Source organism: Garra rufa, chromosome 5 (genome assembly GCF_049309525.1).
Source record: "Garra rufa chromosome 5, GarRuf1.0, whole genome shotgun sequence".
In the NCBI taxonomy this organism is placed as follows: Eukaryota; Metazoa; Chordata; class Actinopteri; order Cypriniformes; family Cyprinidae; genus Garra; species Garra rufa.
Window position 1 is genome coordinate 33,741,218 of NC_133365.1, and position 21,686 is coordinate 33,762,903.

Genomic DNA, 21,686 nt, shown 5'->3' on the forward strand with positions numbered 1-21,686 from the left:
GAATTTATCTCAAACAGAAAGCTTTTGTAACATTATACACTATACTTATAGCTTGGAGTCAGTATATATATATATATATATATAATTATTATTATTATTATTTTTTATTTATTTAATCAAAATATGATGACAAAAGATTTCTACTTCAGATAAATGCTGTTCCTCTGAACTTTCTATTATTCAAAGAAACCTGAAAAAAAAAAATATTCAGTTGTTTTTTTACATAATAATAAATGTTTTTTGAGCAGCAAATCAGCATATTACAATGATTTCTGAAGGATCATGTGACTGGAGTAATGATGTTAAAAATTCAGCTTTGAAATCATAGGAATAAATTATATTTTAAAATATATTCAAAAAGAAAACAGTTATTTTAAATAGTAAAAATATTTCAAAATGTTAGCGTTTTTGCTTTACTTTGGATCAAATAAATGCAGGCTTGGTGAGCAGAAGACACAATAAAACATTAAAAATCTCACTGTTCAAAAACTTTTGAGTAGTGTACATTACTAACTACAATTTTTGTCAAGTAATTTGGAGTAAGTAACGGATTACAATTTGTAAGTAATCTACCCAGCACTGCTTACAAGTGACATTTACTACATATGACGAAGATGTGCTGAACAACCGAACGTTACAAAGCCCTCTCTGTTTTGTTATCATGGTAACCTGCATTGCTCAATTGTAATGCATACCACCATCAACTTTTTACATGATATCAGTTAATCATTCATTGAAATCAGCAATACAGGAAAGATGTGGTGACAGGTCACTGGCTCACTGTACACAAATACATGTGATGACTCTGGGCTTAGAGAATACATAGGCCATATTGTGTTACATATAGTACATATGTATATACAGTGGCTGTTTTTTAAAGAAGTTGTTAGGCAGATTATTTCCCAAGAATAAAAAAGGTATGCATAATCTGGACAGCTGAATATAACAGTTTTAACAGTTCTGGTCTAACAAACTGGTCTAACAACAAAATGACATATTACCAACAGTCTAACCCACTATGAACTGAATAGAGACTCTCACTGCCAAGGTATTGCCAGTAAACATGATTATGGCTTATCTAGATTCATCTATCCGTGCAAGAGCATGAAGTCTTTACTTTATAAAAACAAAGGTCATAAACAGTTAAACACCCAATACAAGATTAGGTTACATTTGAAGAATTCCCTCACAGCATGGTGTTTATTTTCTGGCAGCTTTGTTTGTCAGACCTTTGTCCTGGTGTTCAGAACTTTACTGTGAAACATAATGCCAAAAGCCCTGGCAGATCTGGGTGACAGATCTGTGCGAAGCAGAAAGCATAAGTGAACATGGAGATGAGTGTCTTCGGTTTGCGGTCTATAATGCAACACAAGAGGAACTGTTCTGCTACGTGTGACCAGAGAAAAGGGGGCAGGGCTTGATTCTAACTTGATAACCCTGCAGTGTGCTGTATTCACAAAGGAATGCATGTCTGTTTCTACAAGTGACATATCAACAAACTCAGCAAAAGAGAAAGAGAAAGGACGAAAAAAAGAAGAAAACATGGATTAAACTGGCACGGGGTAGTGGGGCACATCAACTAAAGTGTAAGTAACTTTATGCTTTACTTAAAGAAACTTTCAAGGTAACATAATCTAATGATCTCTTGTACAAAAATGCTAACTTGACATTTTAATTTATACTTTATTAATGTAATTATCTTTTCTTTGTTATTGTTGTCTTAAAATCTAAAAGCTAAACACTAAAATAAATGTTTAATTAAAAAAAAGCTAACTTGAAAACTGAAATATAACATAACCTCAATGTCTAAAAGACTGGTTGCATTCTAGATTCAACGTTGAACAATCATATGGCATTGTCCTGCTGTGGTCATGCAGCTAATCACCACAAAAGTGGCATTGTTGGCAGTCCCCTGAAGAACTCAATCCTAAACCTGAACTTATCTAATGATACCCATTAGGAAGTATGGTCTCTTCGGACTATAGCTAAAAAGGAAGCTTAATCTGTTAAATCTTTCTTCATACACACTCTTCAAAATAAGGTTTCAAAAGGGTGTTTTTGCAGTGATGCCATAGAAGAACCATTTTTTGGTTTTCCGAAGAACCTTTCAGCGAACATTTTTTTAAAAGAATCCTTTTACATTTTAGAAATCTAAAGAACCTTTTCTGCATTTGAAAGGTTCCATAGATGTTCAAGGTTCCATCAATGCCAATAAAGAACCTTTGTTTTTAAGAGTGCACATTATATCGTCTCAATATAACACAATAAAACGTATTAATTATATTAGGTTAAGATGTTGCCTGTCTATAAAAATATATGAGATACAAGATGATCTTTCTGTGGTAAAAGTGATGTCATAAATAGGACGCACGCAAGTTCCTATTTATAAAGAAAGAAGGAAACACGACAGATTGCTGTGTGCAGCTAGTAAGATCACAACCAACTTTGAGATCAAAATCTACCTTCCATTCTCACAAAATGCTCCCCTCTTCTGTAATACAGAAAAACGTTTTTGTCAAATGCACTTAAGAATTAGAATTAAAAGGCCTTAAATTGTTTGTGAGCTACTAAAGAAATGCAAATTTGCTCGTGACCAGTAGCTAATACCATATCCACAAAAAACATTGTGGCTGCTATATTAACACTGATGCTTTTTATGGTATTTTCACAGTGTGAGGACCCTTTTACTACAAATAAAACCAAAAAACCATGGTTACTATAGTTAAACCATGGTAACCACAAATTAACCATGGTATTTATGCACTAGTTTAACCATCTGTTGTGAAACTGTGGTTATACAAATGGTAATCAATGCACCAACAAACATGGTTACTACACTTTTACTGTGACAAACCATGGTTAATTTTCGTAAGGGGAATACATTATAAAAAGCTGTAGAAACAGATTAAGAATTCATTATAGATTGAATTATGATACATTCCATCTGTTTTCCCCACTGTAAAGCTTCTTTTTACAATCACATTTTTCATCAGGGGCTTGGTTTCCTGGCCTATTTATTCAGGAAGTCTACCCACAGTTTTACATTGCACATAACTGCACAAAAAGGCCTATACACCCGTTCAATTTAGTCAAACCAAAACTTGGTAATGACAAACAAGCACAATGGCATCACTTTAAACAAGACTTGAAAAGGTAGCAAGCTAATAGTTTAGCATCACTGGGTAAGTCCAAACATCTTCTAGATGTCAACATCAGACAGTTGGTTCTACATTATTTGCAAAAAATACTTTTTCCCCAGTCCTGCAAAACAAATGATCTGATAACATACTATTGACTGTTTATCTCCATATAAGGTATTTGTCGCTAGCTGTGTTCAGTGATTGTGACTACACTCCTGTGCTTTTCCTTGTTGCTGTGATTACTTAAACATTGTCCAGTGTCCTGGAATCACATGAAAGCCACGAGGTTTATGTCACAGTTCATAAAGCATTCATTGGTCCAATAGGGCTTGGAAATCTCAATGTTTTGGCACTTTACCTTCTGTGCAGTTTTACAGAGGCAGAAAAGTCATTCAGCAGTTATTGAGACAGTGGGCATCATGGCTTCCAACCAACACAGACCAAGAAACCGACTGAGCCTACGCTCAAACACAACTATACGTTATGGCTCCATGAGCTCTGAGCAACCAGACAGCGATGCATCCTCCATGCAAACAACCTCCATCTCTAAGAAACGTGCCTATGTCGCAGTGGCAGTGCTCTGCTATATCAATCTCCTCAACTATATGGACCGTTACACTATAGCAGGTGAGTTCACTGTCATCAAAGTCATATCAAGTGGGATGGTCCACAGAAAGTAACTATAAAAAATTACAGACGTTGTTCTCGTTCTATTCCAGGTGTGCTGCTTAGCATTCAGAATTACTTTGATATCTCCGACAGCACATCTGGCCTCCTACAGACAGGTATCAGTCTGAGTTTGTAGTACATTGCACTGACAGTACAGTAAAAAGAGAACACTGCAGAACTGGATTTTGCAAGAGTACTTCCTTGGTGGAGATGAACTAATAGGTCTTTTTTGTAACAAAGTCAGCGTTACGCAAAACACAGTAGATTTGCATGTGTAAATGATGCAATTGCTCTTGGAGCATGTGTTAATCGAAAGAACTAAATCATCTAATCTAACAATAATCTGTTTTGCAGTTTCACATTTGCAGTTTCATGCTCTAATCTCTAAACTGCTAGTTGGTTGACTGTTTTGCTTACTGACAGTAAAATAATAATACAGAGTTTGTTACACCGATTTGCATAATTCATAAATGTACTGTATGTACAGTTAAAATCAAATGTTTACATACATACACCTTGCAGAATCTGCAAAATGATAATTATTTTAGCAAAATAAGAGAGATCATACAAAATGCTTGCTTTTTTTTTTATTTAGTACTGACCTGAACAAGATATTTCACATAAAAGGCATTTACATATAGCCCACAAGAGAAAATAATAGCTGAATTTATAAAAATGACCCCATTCAGAAGTTTACATACACTTGATTCTTAATACTGTGTTGTTACCTGAATGATCCACAGCTGTTTTTTTTTTGTGGTAGTTACTCTTGAGTCCCTTGTTTGTCCTGAACAGTAAAACTGCCTGCTGTTCTTCAGAAAAATCTTTTTTCAGAAAAATTGTTTTTCAGCATTTTTGTGTATTTGAACCCTTTCCAACAATGACTGTATGATTTTTAGATCCTGAAGAGAACTGAGGGACTCATGCAACTATAACAGAAGGTTTAAATGCGCACTGATGCTTCAGAAGGAAACACGATGCATTAAAAGCCAGGGGTGAAAACTTTTTACATTTGAAGATCAGCGTAAATTTAAATTTAATTTTACTTATTTTGTCTTCTGGGAAACATATAAGTATCTTCTGTAGCTTCTGAAGGGTAGTACTAAATGAACAAAAAAAATGTGGGACCTGAAGTTTTATTAGTTTAACTGTTCAGGACAAACAAGGGACTCATTAATTGTAAATTATTTTATTTTATTTTTTTCTTGTGGACTATATGTAAACGTCTTTCAACCTCAACTGTAATCACAAAAGTGACAGTAAAGAAATGCTTTTTTCCTGGTAAAGTATCCTGGTAAAAAATAAAGAAATAAAGAAATAAATAAGCAGCACAACTGTTTTCAACACTGATAATAATAAAAATGTTTCTTGAGCACCAAATCAGTATATTCAGCTTTGCCATCACATGAATAAATTACATGTAAAATATATTCAAATACAAAGAAGTTATTTTCAAATGTAATAATATTTCAAAATATTACTGATGATCTTTGAGCATACAAGATGTTTTTCAAAAGCACTTTTAAAAAATGTTACAGCATCAAACCTTTGAATATAGTGTATCTTTCCCATCAACCCTGTTTTAACATATTTACAGTTTTTATCTGTAGCTTTATGTTCTTGGCGCCAGTTTTTGGTTACCTTGGAGATCGCTATGACAGGAAGCTTATCATGATCGCTGGACTGATTGTGTGGATCGTCACAACACTAGGCAGCTCGTTCGTCAAAAAATCGGTATAGTATAAAGCCTTTATAAAATGTTAATCTTTTGTTTTGTACCTATTTTTACCGAGATTTTTAATTTAATAGGTGTTAAAGTTCTAAGAGCAGAATTTAATTTGTTTTTTGTTTTTGTCTTTACTCTTACCACAGCACTTTTGGATTCTGGTCCTGACAAGGGCCTTGGTTGGGACAGGAGAGGCCAGTTACTCCACCATAGCACCTACGATCATTGGAGACTTGTTTACTGGTACTCAGAGAACCCTCATGATCTCCTTCTTCTACATCTTCATACCGGTTGGAAGGTGAAGGCCTTGCTGCAAAAATACATACAGACTTATACAGACTTTTCAGTGTAGCTTACTTGACTGTTATATAAATCACAATCACAGCTTTTGTTTGTGTGGTAGTGTATACATTTTGTTTTACTCTTTTCTGACTGTGTTTCTTTAAATCTTCATTCAGTGGTCTTGGATATATTATGGGGGCAACTATAGCTAATGCAACAGGGGACTGGCGCTGGGCCTTAAGGGTAAGAGAATGTATATTTTATAAATACATATTGAGAGTGACAACATTTCAGAGAAGCATGGTTACAGATTTACTGTGTTAGATTTAATATTAAACTTAATTTAATATAAACTTAAATGTAGCTGCTTTAAAAAAGCTCTGGATTTTATTTTAGGTCCAATTGGATTTTCTAGGTCTCCCATTGCATAACTGTACTCCAAACAACAACAACAAAAACTTTAAAGTGAATCAGTGTTGAAGCAGTTTCTATTATTTGATCTCAAACATCAAAAAATGAAATGTATTAAACAAAATAGATGACTTAAAATAAACTTTAAGTAAAATTAAAATGCCATTTGCAAGATTCTTTGCAATGAAAGCATATCTTGATTTAACATAATCAAGAAAATTACCTTCCACTTTTACAAAAAAAAAAAAATAAAAAAAAATAAATAAATTAAGCTGGTTGTTTAAATCCGATGTAGTTTAGTCCAGCTCTAGGAGCCCTGGGTCTGCTGCTACTGGTGTTTCTGATTCCTAATCCTCCTCGTGGAGCCTCCGACACCCAAGGAGGAGCAACCATGGAAAGCACCTCTTATATTGAGGACATCAAATACCTCCTGAAGAAGTAAGTCATTGTAAAGTTTCAAGTTACATAAACTGTACATGTCATTCAATCTGGAACACTTTTGTCATGATCGTAAAAAGAAATCTTTGGATTTTCACATAGTACAGGTAGTTCCTAAACAAATATGACTATTTATTGTGTTTTGGATCTACCTCTTTTCCAGTCGGAGTTTTGTCTGGTCTTCTCTTGGTGTGACTGCTATGGCTTTTGTCACAGGGGCTCTGGCCTTCTGGACCCCCACCTTCTTGTCTCGTGCACAGGTTACACAGGGTCTCAGACAACCTTGCAAAGAAGAGCCATGTAACCCTTTAGACAGGTACCACAAGTCTCTTGCCTTCTGCCTTTAATCATTGAAAAGATCACGGAAGAAAGCAGTGAGGTTAGCAGTAGACTAGTATATGTGAGATTAGCCATTGTGATAGTGTTTATATCAGGTTGTTTCATGGTTAGATACTCACACGTTGTGTTTTCTGTGGCTGTTTTTGCTCTTGCAATCCTGTCTATATATATATATATATATATATATATATATATATATATGATGTTTCTCTGCTATTTCTGCCTTCAATAAAGTGGTGTGTGGTGTTCTGAAATGAGGATGGAAAGTCCTCAGTTGTTTTTTTAATCAAATGAAAATTCATGTCACATTTTCTTAGTTAAATAAATATTACTTACGTTAGAAAAAGAGAAAATCTATGTTATATTTTACATAAACAATGTAATCAGTATTCTATTAAAGACAAGTTGAATCTCATTAAGTTATTGTTTTTAAGCATTTTACATTTATTTTCTAAAATAATAACTCAAGGCAGTAACAATTTAAACAATGTATGTTTAGCTGTTCTTTTGATTAGTTAACTTCTAACTATTTTTGTATTTTTTGGATCATCAGTCATCAAATCTCAGTAAATATTGGTCACAGACATGGAGATTTCAATTTGACAGAACTGATTACTCACTAAAAACTCCCACAGATCATGTTTTCATGCCATTTTAAGTCTTAATTTGGCGTAACAAAGTGGTTATGTCTAAGTGTGTGAGTTATTTACTTCCTTTTTTTAAATTATGCTTCCCATTAACGGCATTATATTGTTTATTCAGAGTGATTTTGCAGAACGCGTACAAACAGAAAAGGCGGAATTTATCGCATAAAACAGTCACAGCTGAACATAACCAGCCATATCCAATCATATCGCAATGAATTGTCTCCTCTCACGTGAATTTCCCCCATTCATTTTCAATTACCATCCATTAAACCCACCGCGCCACTTTAGGAAGTCTGGTAAAACTCAATGCGCTTAAAAGAACACTCCACTTTTTTTGGAAATATGCTCATTTTCCAATTCCCCACGAGTTAATAAGTTCTGGCGATATAACTTTTAGCATAGCTTAGCATAGATAATTGAATCCTATTAGACCAATAGCATCGCATTAAAAAAACAAAACAAAAAAACAATGAGTTTCGGTATGTTATGAGTAGTGCTGGTAGATGAGGAGCCAGAGAGATAAACTGAAGAATCCAGGGATAAATCAAACAACGTATTTATTAACTTTAAAAACCACCAGGAACTTCACAACCAAAATAACATTAAGACGACTCAAAGAAACTGAGGCACAAACGACTTATAAAGAGTGACTGATGGCAAGGACAGGTGTACACAATAATGAGGAAGAAACCAAAGATAACAGAATGACAGGGGGAGACAATGGGAGAAACCAAATCAGAAACAGTGCAAAGACAAGAATACATGTAACACGGTATTTGTCATATTTAAAACTTGACTCTTCTGCAGTTATATTGTGTACTAAGACCAGCGGAAAATGTAAAGCTGTGATTTTCTAGGCCGATAAAATTAGGAACTACACTTCCATTCCGGTGTAATAATCAAGGAAGTTTGCTGCCGTAATATGGCCAAAGCAGGCAGAGTAATAGCATGCAGCACCTGAAATGAGTTCCCAGCTAGGTAACTTACAATGAGGAACGCTCCCTGTGCATGCAGTTGATCACGTTGTGCTGCGATGTGCTGCGTGATATTACTGTGCCTGCTTTGGCCATGTTACGGCAGCAAACTTCCTTGACTATTACGCCAGAATGGAAGTGTAATCTTATCGGCCTAGAAAATCACATCTTTACATCTTCCGCCGGTATTAGTACATGATATAACTACAGAAGAGTCAAGTTTTAAATAGGACAAATACCGAAACTCGTTGGTCATTTTTGAACACGATGCTATATTGGTCTAATAGGATTCAATGATCTATGCCAGTAGTTCTCAATCCTGGTCCTGGGGGACCCCTGCTCTGCACATTTTGAATGTCTCCCTTATTTAACACACCTGACTGAGATCATTAGTTGATTAGTTCAGTTCATGGATCTCTCTCCTCATGAGCTGATGATCTCAATCAGGTGTTAAATAAGGGAAACATGCAAAATGTGCAGAGCAGGGGTCCCCCAGGACCAGGATTGAGAACCACTGATCTGTGCTATGCTATGCTAAAAGTGATATCGCCAGAACAGGAGAACGGCTGAATGGATTTCAAAACGGTAATATTCAACATTAACTCGGGGGGAGTTGGAGAATGAGCCTACTTCCAAAAATAGTGGAGTGTTCCTTTAAGGGTAAGTAGACAGACGCTGACTCCCGCTGTAACTTTACCTGCTGGTGTCGCTGTTGTACAGTTTTACTTTAGAAAAAACTAGTGATTTATACACTTTTTAATTATATATTTGTTGTTTTATTTTTGTACAACATTTTTTTCTCATCCAATATTTTGAGCACTGCTTCCCATGCCCCCTCAGAGAACACACCCCTGCTTTAAACTGAGTTGCTCTACATATAGAGGATTTTTATGAGCTTGACTAGTCAGACTGGTCTGGTAGGTCCTGTGAGGAATAAAACAAAGAATCTGAGACTGAAATAGAATATCATAACACTGTTTCCTCTTTCTCTTGTGAAAGTTACATCTTTGGAGCGATCACAGTAGTGACAGGGATTGTTGGAGTGTTTACAGGCACCTTCATATCAAAGCAGCTGAGAGACAGAGTGCCCAACGCAGACCCCCTCATATGTGCTGTAGGCATGCTCAGTTCCTCTCCCTGCCTTTTCATTGCCATCATCCTGGCGGCCACCAGCATCCCTGCCACATACGTAAGAAATGATCAGCTACATTTCTGCAGTTGGATTACTTTGTGACATTCAGTATTTGCATTAATATTAAAGAACAATTTCAAACCTGTATGACTTACTTTTGTCTGTGGAAAGAAGAAGCATGTTCATTTGAATGGTTCAACTTTTTTTGTCCATACAATGCAAGTCAGTGGGGTTTAAAACAACACTGCACCCTACTGACTTAAATTGTATGCACACACATGTCTGGTTTACTATCCTTGGGGGGACTCTCTATAGGCGTAATGGTTTTTATACAGTACAAACAGTATATTCTAGCGCCCTACACCAACCCTAAATCTAAACCTACCCCTCACACAAAACTTGATACATTTTTACATTCTCAAAAAAACTCATTCTGTATGATTTATGACATGAGTACACATGAGTTGGTGTGTTTTCAGGTTTAAGTCCCTACTAAGATAGAAAACGTCTCAGGTTACGTATGTAACCCTGGTTCCCTGAGGGAACGAGACACTGCGTCATCAAACGCTCTGGGGAATGCCATTGGCGAACCCGGCTCTGAATCAGTCTGCAACCAATAGGATGACGGGAGTGACGTCACCAACGTGATGACGTCATACGACCAGGAAGTATATAAGCATGTGCGTTTCAAACCGGCTTCAGCTTCCAGGAATGAAGCGATGCGCGGCAGGAATGCGGGAATTATGGCCCATGACGCAGTGTCTCGTTCCCTCAGGGAACCAGGGTTACATACGTAACCTGAGACGTTCCCTTTCGGGAACTCTACACCGCCTCCAGAATTCCAAATTCCTGCCCAGTGGTGTTTGTCTGGGGAAGAAAGGAAGCGCTGCTTCTGGTGGATCAAGCCAGGAAAAGCTCTCTGCCTGGGGGACCAGGACGAGAGAGACAGTACACCTCTGTCTGGGGGACCAGCCCAGAACGAGAGGGCAGTGCCCGATGATACTTACCTGCTGAGGCACTGAGGTTCTCTGCCTGGGAAACTGCCAGGAGCAAGAGAAAAATTACTCCTCTGTCCAGAAATCTGCCGGAACAAGAGGGAGGTGGCATATACCTCGGCCCTCGGGCTCAAGAGGGGAGTGGTCCGCTCTTTCTGGGGACACCAGCAAAAGAGGGACTAGAAGGACTCTGCCTGGAAAACTGCCAGGACGTGAGTGGGATGACATCTTTGCCTGGGGAGCACCCAGTGCGAGAGGGAACATAACAAATACCTCGGCCCTCAGGCGCTCGAGGAGAGTAGTCCAACTCTGTCTGGGGAACAGCCAGCACGAGAGGGACTGAATTAGCTCCACCTGGAAAACTGCCAGGTCGCGAGCGGGATTACATCTCTGCCTGGGAGTACCCAGCGAAGAGGGATATGATCCGCCTCGGCCCTCGGGCTCACGAGGAGAGTGTCTACCTCAGTCTGGGGACCAGCCAGACGTAGAGGGACAGGTAGTGTCTGGGGAGTATGCCAGGACGCTAGGTTGCTTCGCCTGGGAAGAGTGCCAGGACGCAAGCGGGATTACATCTCTGCCTGGGACGTGCCCAGCGAAGAGGGATTGTATAAACCTCGGCTCTTGAGCCCACGAGGTTAAGGTCATACACCCTAGTCTCGTCACCAGCCAGAGAGGGGTCCTCCTTGGCTCTCGAGCACACAAGGAGAGGGCAATCCTTTGTCGGGGCGCACCCGGATCAAGAGAGACACAATTAGTGCCTGGAAACTCTGGCCAGAGCACGGGAAATGGCTCCGCCTGGAAACAGCCAGGACGCGAGTGGAATTACGTCTCTGCCTGGGGAGTGCCCAGCGCAAGAGGAATCATAGTAGGAACCTCGGCCCTCAGGCGCTCGAGGAGAGTAGTCCAAACTCTGTCTGGGGAACAGCCAGCACGAGAGGGACTGAATTAGCTCCGCCTGGAAAACTGCCAGGACGCGAGCGGAGTTACATCTCTGCCTGGGAGTACCCAGCGAAGAGGGATATGATCTGCCTCGGCCCTCGGGCTCACGAGGAGAGTGTCTACCTCAGTCTGGGGACCAGCCAGACGTAGAGGGACAGGTAGCGTCTGGGGAGTATGCCAGAACGCTAGGTTGCTTCGCCTGGGAAAAAATGCCAGGACGCAAGCGGAATAACATCTCTGCCTGGGGAGCGCCCAGCGAAGAGGGAGAATTATGCACCTCGGCCCTCGGGCCCCGAGGTGATAGGCCTCCGCCTGGTGACCAGCCAGACTAAGAAGCATCCTCGGCCCTCAGGCACACGAGGAAGGGTAATCCCTTGTCGGGGCGCACCCGGACAACAGGGACCCGAGTAGTGTCTGGAAACTCTGGCCAGCACACTAAAATAACTCCGCCTGGAAAAACTGCCAGGACGCGCGTGGAATTACATCTCTGCCTGGGTAGCACCCAGCGCAAGAGGGAACATCTACCTTGGCCCTCGGGCTCACGAGGGATGACGCCTTCACTGTCAGATTAGGACAGATGAGCTCATAGCTCTTAGGTCTAGTTCATAGAACTTAACAAAGGTCAAGGGTGAGGACCAACCCGCCGCACTACAGATGTCCTGAATGGGGACACCTGTTAGCAGAGCTTTCGAGGCTGCCATGCCTCGAGTTGAGTGAGCCTTGATGCCCATCGGTGATGGGAGGCCAGAGGACTCATAGGCAGTAGTTATGGCATCCACAATCCATCTACTGATAGTATGCTTAGTTGCCGGGAGCCCCCTCTTAGGGGGACCGTAACAAAGTAGCAGTTGCTCTGACTTTTGCCACAGGGCAGCTCTGTGGACATATGTGTCCAGTGCTCGCACTGGACACATGCAGTTATACTTCCGATGGTCGTTCTCCACGAATGGAGGAGGATAAAAGGCCTGTAGGGTGACTGGCTGTGGTACTACTGTTGGGACCTTCGGTACGTACCCTGGTCTAGGGTAGAGAAACGCTTTGGCCAAACCGGGCAAATGAAGGGGCCACTGAGAGGGCCTGAAGGTCTCCTACTCTCCTCAGAGAAGTAAGAGCCAACAGCAGCGCCGTCTTAATTGTAAGGAAGCGATCTGAAATCTCCTCAATGGGCTCAAATGTAGGCCGAGAGAGGGCTTCAAGGACCACAGCGAGATCCCATGATGGGGTTCTGGGTGTCACCCGTGGCCTTATCCTGAGTGCACCACGAAGGAAACGTGTGACCAGAGGGTTCTTACCCACTGACGCGCCACCAAGAGGGGTGTGGAAGGCCGATAATGCCGCCACATAAACCTTCAGGGTGGAGTGGGCTAGCCCTGTGGAGAGGTGAGACTGCAAAAACTCCAGCACTGTACCAATCGGGCAGTGAACTGGGTCAGCGTGTCGCTCTTCACACCATGAAGTGAAAACCTTCCACTTAAGGCCATAAAGTTTCCTTGTAGAGGGAGCTCTAGAGTGAAGGATGGTCTCAACCTCGGCTGAGAGACCACTGTCTATGAGGTGTGCCCCCTCAGAGGCCACACCCATAGTTTCCAATTCTCTGGGTGGGGGTGGAAAATTGCGCCTCCAGCCTGAGAAAGAAGGTCCTTCCTGACCGGAATCTCCCACGTCGAGGAGGGAAATGATGTCCGAGAACCATACTCGGGCCGGCCAGTACGGGGCTACTAGTAGTAGACTGACTCCGTACCGGCGTACTCTTTCTAGAACTCCTGGGAGCAGAGCGATCGGGGGGAAAGCGTACAGACGAAGCCTCGGCCACGTCTGTACCATGGCGTCCAGCCCCAGCGGAGCTGGAGGCGCTAGAGAGTACCAGAGGGGACATTGCGATGTCTCCTGAGTCGCAAAGAGGTCCACTTGAGCTTGGCCAAACACTCTCCATATCTGCTTCACCACCTCGGGGTGAAGTTTCCACTCCCCGGGCCTCGGCCCCTGCCTCGACAGGATGTCTGCCCCTATGTTCAGATGCCCAGGGATATGAACTGCACTCAGTGAGAGGAGTTTCCCTTGGGACCACAGGAGGATATGGTACGCCAGCTTGAATAAGGGGCGTGAACGCACACCTCCCTGGTGGTTGATGTAATATACTACCGCCGTGTTGTCGGTGCGAACTAACACATGACGGTTTCTCAGGTCTGGGAGGAAATGCCTCAAGGCCTTGAACACTGCTAACATCTCTAGGCAATTGATGTGCCACGAGAGATGGCGACCGGTCCATAGGCCGGAGGCCGAGCGGCCACTCGTGACCGCTCCCCACCCGGTGAGGGATGCATCCGTCTCTAGCGTGACGCGGCGACATGGAGCTCCCAAGACCGGGCCCTGAGATAGGAACCAAGGTTTCTTCCACATGTCTAAGGCACGAAGGCAGCGCCGCGTGACCTTGATCCTGCGGAACGGATTTCCCCTCGGAGAGAAAGCCTTGGTCTTGAGCCACCACTGTAGTGGCCTCATATGCAGCAGGCCAAAAGGTATTACGTTGGCTGCTGCTGCCATGAGACCTAACAGTACTTGAAACTGTTTGACAGTGAGTGACAGGCCTAGCTTGACTGCATTGACTGCAGTAAGGATCGACTCGATCCGAGCAGGAGACATTTGTGCCTGCATCGTGGTCGAATCCCACGCCACACCTAGATAAGTGGTTCTCTGTAAGGGAGACACAGCACACTTTTCTTGGCGTTGAGCCTCAACCCCAGATTTTTCATATGAGCGAGAACAACATCTCGATGCTGAGCCGCTAACTGTTCTGAGCTGGCTAGGATCAGCCAGTCGTCTATGTAGTTGAGTATGCGGATGCCCTGGAGTCGCAAAGGAGCCAGCGCAGCATCCACACACTTCGTGAATGTGCGGGGTGAGAGTGCTAGGCCGAAAGGAAGAACTCGATATTGGTAAGCTTCGCCCCTGAAAGCGAACCTGAGAAACTTCCTGTGCTGAGGAAGGATGGAGATATAAAAATATGCATCTTTGAGATCTATCGTGACAAACCAGTCCTCGGACCTGATTTGAGACACGACCTGCTTGACAGTTAGCATTCTGAACTTCAGTTTCATGATTGAGCGGTTCAGTAGCCTGAGATCTAAGATGGGCCTCAGCCCTCCATCCTTTTTGGGAACGATGAAGTACCGGCTGTAAAACCCGGATTCTCTGTGCTGAGGGGGGACCACCTCGATGGCTCCCTTCCTTAGAAGAGAATTTACTTCTTGTTCCATCACCAGAACCTGCTCTGGGCCTACAAGAGTAGGAAATACTCTGCTGAACTGAGGCGGAGGAGCGCCGAACTGGATTTGATAGCCTTTTTCTACCGAATGGAGAACCCATGAAGACACATTTGGCAGTAGTTTCCAAGCTGCCAGAAAATGTACTAAGGGAACCAGCCTCTCGAGACTGGCCTCTGGTAGAGTTTGAGGAACTAATTCGGTGGCCTGTAACAGCTGACTGGCAAGCGACACCTGAACTAATTGCTCTGAGGACCCCCGTAGGGGTGACAAACATATTGAGTCCGCTACGAAGTCGGGCGGAAACCCCAGCAGAGGTTTGCGGGAGATTGCCGCGCCTTGAAACACTGGCAGGGTTAGCTAATTGGTCTCCTGAGGGCCCCGAGGAGGAGTGGGTACCATAAAGGGTGGAAAACCCGCTCTTTCCCCGAGAGGGGCTGCCCTCAATGGCCCTGAGCCACAAAAGTCAGGGCCGTTTAGCCGAGGACCTCTTAGACTGCAGGACGACCCTCAGGTCCGGCCTGGCCTTAGAGGCCCCCGACTTAGAGCGCTGCCTGCCTCGCCCCCTAGCTCTCTCAGGAGGGGCGCGAGTGGCCACGCTGGCTTTTTGGGTCTGGCGGTGAGAGGAGCTGGTACGCGGCTGGGGCTGCTCCCATCCGGCAGCCCCAGAATAGACACGGCGAGGGAGGTATTGGTGGAACGCCGCAGATTGTTTGCGGGCCTCCTGGTATCTGCTGACGACGGCCTCGACCGAATCGCCAAACAGACCAGGAGACTTGAGCGGGGCGTCCAGCAGAAAGGCCCTGTCCTTCTCTTTCATGTCGGACAGGGACAACCATAAGTGTCTCTCCGTGACCACAAGGGCTGCCATAGACCGCCCAACAGCGCGGGCGGTCTCCTTAGTGGCGCGGAGAGCCAGATCTGCTCTACGCCTCAGCTCCGTTATGTTCACCTCCCTGCCTTCATCTAAGTCTTTGAGCAGGTCAGCCTGGTATGCCTGCAACACAGACATTGTGTGCAGACAAGAACCAGCCTGACCTGCAGCCGCGTACCCCTTGCCCAGCAAGCTGGATGTTAATTTTAATGGCTTGGTGGGCAAGGTTGGAGCCTTCAAAGATGATGCCGCCGCAGGCGACAGATAGCTTGCTAGCGTCTGCTCAACCCTGGGCATCATCTTATAGCCGTGCTCCTCTACCCCCCCTACGTTACCGTAGTAACCGGAGGAGGGGGTGAAGACACGGGCTGAAAATGGTTTTTCCCATGATCTCGACAGCTCACTGTGGAGATCAGGGAAAAACGGAAGGCTCCGTCCTGGAGGTGGCTTGTGTGTCCGCAGAAAGCGCTCGTCTAGCTTGCTTTCATGCGGCTCATGAGTGTGCTCGGCGGGCCAGCTGATGTTGAGTCTGGCTACCGCACTAGTCACCACCTCCAAGAGCTCCTCAAACTGCGGGCTTTTAACAGGCGGTTGTGGTGTGTCAACACTCTCTATGTCAACCTCCTCGGAGGAAGACAAGAGAAGTGTTGAGACCTCCTCCCGGGGGGAAGAAACCGCAGTGCGGGCGTCCACATCCAGGAGGAGATCAAGCGACCTGCTGGGTGAGGAAGGAGATAGGGGATCACCTGTCTCCATACCCTCCAGCAGATCGAGCTGCGAACCCCACGCTGGTGAAGGCTCCCTCCTCGAAGAGAGCCCTCCGGGAACGAAGCACCCGCAGTGGAAGGCGCTCACACTGCGGACAGCCAGCCCCCTCGAGGGTTGACTGAGCATGCTCCGCTCCCAAGCAGAGAACACACAAACTGTGTGTATCCCCACCAACGATGAATCGCTGGCAGGGAGGAACACACTGTTTATGTGTCTGCTGCACCGCCACAAACTTTCTAACCCTCTTAGACATTGCTCAAATAAAAGTTGTGCAAACTGGCACAGAAAAACAGCAATGTACAGACAAACAGACCAACATAGAGCGCTTCGCTGAATGACAAAAGCTGAAACCGATTTGAAACGTACATGCTTATATGCTTCCTGGTCGTATGACGTCATCACGTTGGTGACGTCACTCCCGTCATCCTATTGGTTGCAGACTGATTCAGAGCCGGGTTCGCCAATGGCATTCCCCAGAGCGTTTGATGACGCAGTGTAGAGTTCCCGAAAGGGAATCAGGTACACACACACACACACACACACACACACACACACACAAAGAAGAAAGTCATACAGGTTTCGAACATTATGAGGTTGTTTAAATGGAGACACAATCAACACTACCAGTCAAAGTATTTTTTTAAAGTCTCTGCTCACCAAGCCTGCATTTATTTGATCCAAAATATCACAAAAGCAGTACAATTTAAAACATTTTTACTATTTAAAATAACTGTTTTCTAATTAAACATATTTTAAAATGTAATTTATTCCTGTGATTTTAAAGCTGAATTTTTAGCATCATTACTCCAGTTACATGAGAATTTGTTCATGTTTCTTTGATTAATAGAAAGTTCAGAAGAACAGCATTTATCCAAAATAGAAATCTTTTGGAACATTATACATTATACTGACTCCAAGCCTTTGAATGGTATTGCATAATGTTAAAAAAAGCTTTTTATTTCAGATAAATTCTGATCTTTAGATCTTTCTATTCATCCAAATGTACTCAACTGTTTCAAATGTGATAAAAAAAACAAAAGGTTTCCTGAAGAGGAGAACAGCATATTAGAATGATTTCTGAAGGATGGAGTAATGATGTTGTAAATGTAGCTCTGATAACAGAAATACATTACATTTTAAAATATATTCAAATAAAAAACTTTTATTTTAAATAGTAAAAATGTTGTACTTTAAATCAAATAAATGCAGGCTTGGTGAGCAGAAGAGATTTCTTTCAAAAAACATGAAAAATCTTGCTGTTCAAAAACTTTTAACTGGTAATTTATTATGTGGGTAAACTATTCTTTTAAAGTAATATACTTTTTCAACTGACCTAAACTTAAATTTAACGCACATAGATTGAATATTTACAGTATAAGGCAGATTATTTGCTGTCATAGCACAATGTGACCAGCAGGGTGCGATATGGTCTCTAAATATTTGTCTCTGATTTTTGTGCCATAATAGACATTCATTGCTATTGGAGAGACTTTGCTATCCCTCAACTGGGCTATTCTGGCGGACATTCTTCTGGTGAGAGCTTTATGCTTCTAAATACAACATAAAAAGTGCTGAAATGAAACACACTCTCTTTTAAATGATCACACGGTTAGGAGCATGTGAAGACCTGCTGAGTAATTCAATAAAGCGAATAGTATAGAATTAAAAAGTAATACCATTATGCTTAAGAACTTTAGAAATGTTGAGAACACTGTTCTTCGTTTTCAAGTGTGTGATTATTGTATAACAACTGTTGGAAAATGTTGTTTATAAAAGACAATCTTACTCTTATTTTTTAGTATGTTGTTGTGCCTACTAGAAGAGCGACAGCTGAGGCCTTACAGATTATGGTCTGTCATCTCCTTGGAGATGCAGGAAGTCCATACCTTATTGGTGCGGTAAGCATATCTTAATCCAGTTCCTATAAAATAGCAGTGGGGTCAACGGCTATGCTGTCACTACCCAGAGCTGCTTTGGAATTTATCACATTACTGGATACAAAATTGCACTTTGTGAAACAGCATAGTTACAGTTCTTTCACAGTGTAATTTAAAAGACAAAAGGATTGTTATCTTTTTTGTTTATTTTGTTCAGATCTCAGATTCTCTGCTTAAATACAATCCAGAATCCCCCCGCTGGGATTTCCGTAGACTGGAATATAGCGTTCTTCTGTGCCCCTTCATTGGGGTCCTGGGAGGCCTGTTTTTCCTGATGACCTCTCTGTATATCAAAGAGGACAGGAAAGCAGCAGAATTGCTCGCTTCAGGTAATAACAGACTATTAACTGTCTGCTTAATGGCTTATAATACATTTTATGTACATTTATGAAAGAATTTAAAGCATTTAATGAATGCACAATACAAATCTAGTACTTTAACATGGCATTTCATTGTTACTGATTAATGGTTAACAACAAAAGCTGGAATGTCAAGCTATTAAATTATCAATCAGTAAAAAGATGTAATGATTTTAATGTGAATTTTTAATTAGCAAGTAAGCTTTGCAATTGTTTTTTCATAATATTGTTTGCTATCTAGTGACAAATTATAAAAGATTATACTGTGACCAAATCTGTGGCGCAACATGTGATGGGATTTTTACACAAAGCTCAAAGTTGAGTCTGGGACAAAGGCCTCCTGTCCTTCTGGACCTTTTCCACTAATGGGCAAAAAATGAACAGATGATGATTATTACAGAAATGTGTTCATATGAAATAATACTAAAATATAATTTTTGAACTTAAGAAAATTCAACTAGAAATTAATATATATATTTTTAAAGAAATTAATTGAGAAATTACTTGTATTTCAGGCAATATGTAATAAATTAAAATTGTAATAATAATTCACAATATTGCTGTTTTTACTGTATTTTTAATCAAATAAATGCAGCCTTAGTGAGCATAAGAGACATCTTTTAAAAATCTTTCAGGGTACAGCATATAAAAAATATTAATTTGTATGAAAAAAATAAAATAAAATATACATAATTTTAAGAATTTCTTTCTTATTGAAAGTATTAATGGCAGTACTAATGACACCACCACAAACATGATTTCAGATGATCTTTGTGTGTAAAATCTGAATTATTCCCTTTCCATTTTACGGCATAATGTTTCTATGTTTTAAAGCTTATAAATCCAGAGTGTGAAGATTTCCTCACTTATATCAATAAAGAGAGGAAAAGCAATAAGATTAGCTGTAATCTAGTATAAGTAAGATTCCTCTATGTCCATATCTTATTTTTGTTTAGACAGGACAGAAGATACTGTTTACTGCAGCTCTTTCTGTACGTGTCAACATTTTTCAGGTTTATTGAAGGCCGAAAGGTTGTCAAGAATGCAATCTTGGAGCTGGTTTTGGGTGTTACTCCATAGCGGTACATAAATACATATATATGAATATTTTTCTTCCTTTCTGTCTTCAACTCAGGACAAGCTCCTGAACCACAAGAGACAACTACAGAGTCAGTGTGACCTTTTAAACGCCAACCAACACTTTGGATGAGCATTGCTGCATCAAGCAGACACTTGTGAATGCCTGTGAATGCATGAGATGAGACGTGGAGTAATGAACAGATTTTAGAATCTTTTTTTAGAAACATTGTAACAGGATGTGAGTAAAATGTACAAGTTTACATCACATAAGCACTGGACTGCATTCCCACTAAAACACATTATGCTGCATTTTTGTGTTTTAAACATTTTTGAATAGTGATGCCTTACAGTGACTTATTGTCTTGCTTACAGATTTTCCTTGTGGGAAAATTAACTGCCTGCTATGATTTTATAGATATATTTTTGTCATTTTTACCCATTTATGTTCAACAAAAAGTTGACAAAGCTCGGCATACCATGTACTTGTCATTAGGAGCTTTCGTCCTGCTTTCTTCTCTCGGCAGCTGTGTGCTACTAATGAGAGCCTCAGGGGAACAAGGGAAAGAACATCCCCTTTTGGAATAAAACTGAAAGCTTGAAATACTAGTATGTACCAAATTAGTCTTCCACTGTACAAACTGAGACTGGAAATGTGTAGCAAATTAATAGGCTATTTAAATGTCATAATTTTTTTTATTGCACTGTTTTATTGTATTGTACTGTTTATCTTTTTAATTTTATGTACAAAAGCTTTTAAATAAATGTATATGCTTTTTATTTTCATGTCTGCAATATAATTTGCATATACGCTATCTGTTAAATTATATCATACTCTTAAGCAACAGTAGGTGGCAGAATATACTTATGTTTAAACCAAAGCAAAACTTTCATGACCCGAACATATGGAGTATTACTGAGCCATATCCTCAATCTTCTATAACAGAAGAGTAAGTGTCAAATGTGGTAGTTAGAATTTCTACATATGGTTATTTCTATTTTCAATGTTGGATAAAGCACCTCAGGATAGGTCAAGAAAATTATTTGAGCAGTTTTCTATTCCTTTTCTATTGCTTTTTAATTAGAAAAATTTGTTCAAATCTAAATACAAAATGAATAATTTGCATTTAAAATAGCAGTTTTCACACAAAAACAATGGGTTGCCAACAGTATAATAACTACTTAGGTGTAACAGTAATAGGGTTGCATAAGTGAAGGACACAGCTTATTGTTTTTTTGTAATTATATTTAGTTAGTAATTAAATGTGGTCTTACTACAATTACACCAGTAAAAAAGTCTCTTCTGCTCACTAAGCCTGAATTTATTTGATCCAAAGTACAACAAAAACAGTAAAATGTTGAAATATTTTTACTATTACTAAATAATTACTAAAATAACTGTTTTGTATTTGAATATATTTTAAAATGTAATTTATTCCTGTGATTTTTACATCATTACTTCAGTCACACGATCCTTCAGAAATCATTCTAATATTCTGATTTGATGATTTGTTCATAAACATTTGTTATCATTATGTTGAAAACAGCAGAGTGGAATTTTTTCAGGTTTCTTTGATGAATAGAAAGTTCAGAAGAACATTTATCTGAAATAGAAATGTTTTGTAACATTAGAAATGTCTTTATCATAACTTTAAATGTCAATTTAAAGCATCCTTAAATAAAAGTATTAATTTTTATTAATAGAAGTATATATAT

General features: G+C 40.9%; 1 protein-coding gene across 1 annotated transcript; it reads left to right on the top strand.

Moving 5' to 3' along the window:
* The first annotated feature begins 1,409 nt into the window (after nucleotides 1-1,409).
* spns3 (SPNS lysolipid transporter 3, sphingosine-1-phosphate (putative)) lies at nucleotides 1,410-20,756 on the top strand. Its single transcript, XM_073839713.1, has 13 exons — nucleotides 1,410-1,586; nucleotides 3,510-3,767; nucleotides 3,860-3,925; nucleotides 5,407-5,543; nucleotides 5,682-5,833; nucleotides 5,994-6,060; nucleotides 6,524-6,666; nucleotides 6,830-6,982; nucleotides 9,626-9,815; nucleotides 18,065-18,130; nucleotides 18,397-18,495; nucleotides 18,692-18,863; nucleotides 20,029-20,756. Exons 2-13 carry the CDS (start codon nucleotides 3,560-3,562, stop codon nucleotides 20,070-20,072), a joined length of 1,497 nt encoding a protein of 498 aa, XP_073695814.1. The 5' UTR covers nucleotides 1,410-1,586; nucleotides 3,510-3,559; the 3' UTR covers nucleotides 20,073-20,756.
* The last annotated feature ends 930 nt before the right edge of the window (nucleotides 20,757-21,686 follow it).

Coding starts and splice junctions, on each gene's coding strand:
- spns3 (XM_073839713.1), top strand. CDS start 3,560: ATGGCTTCCAACCAACACAGACCAAGAAACCGACTGAGCCTACGCTCA. Junction 6,667..6,829: donor ATCAAATACCTCCTGAAGAA/GTAAGTCATTGT, acceptor CCTCTTTTCCAG/TCGGAGTTTTGTCTGGTCTT. Junction 18,496..18,691: donor GTCCATACCTTATTGGTGCG/GTAAGCATATCT, acceptor TATTTTGTTCAG/ATCTCAGATTCTCTGCTTAA.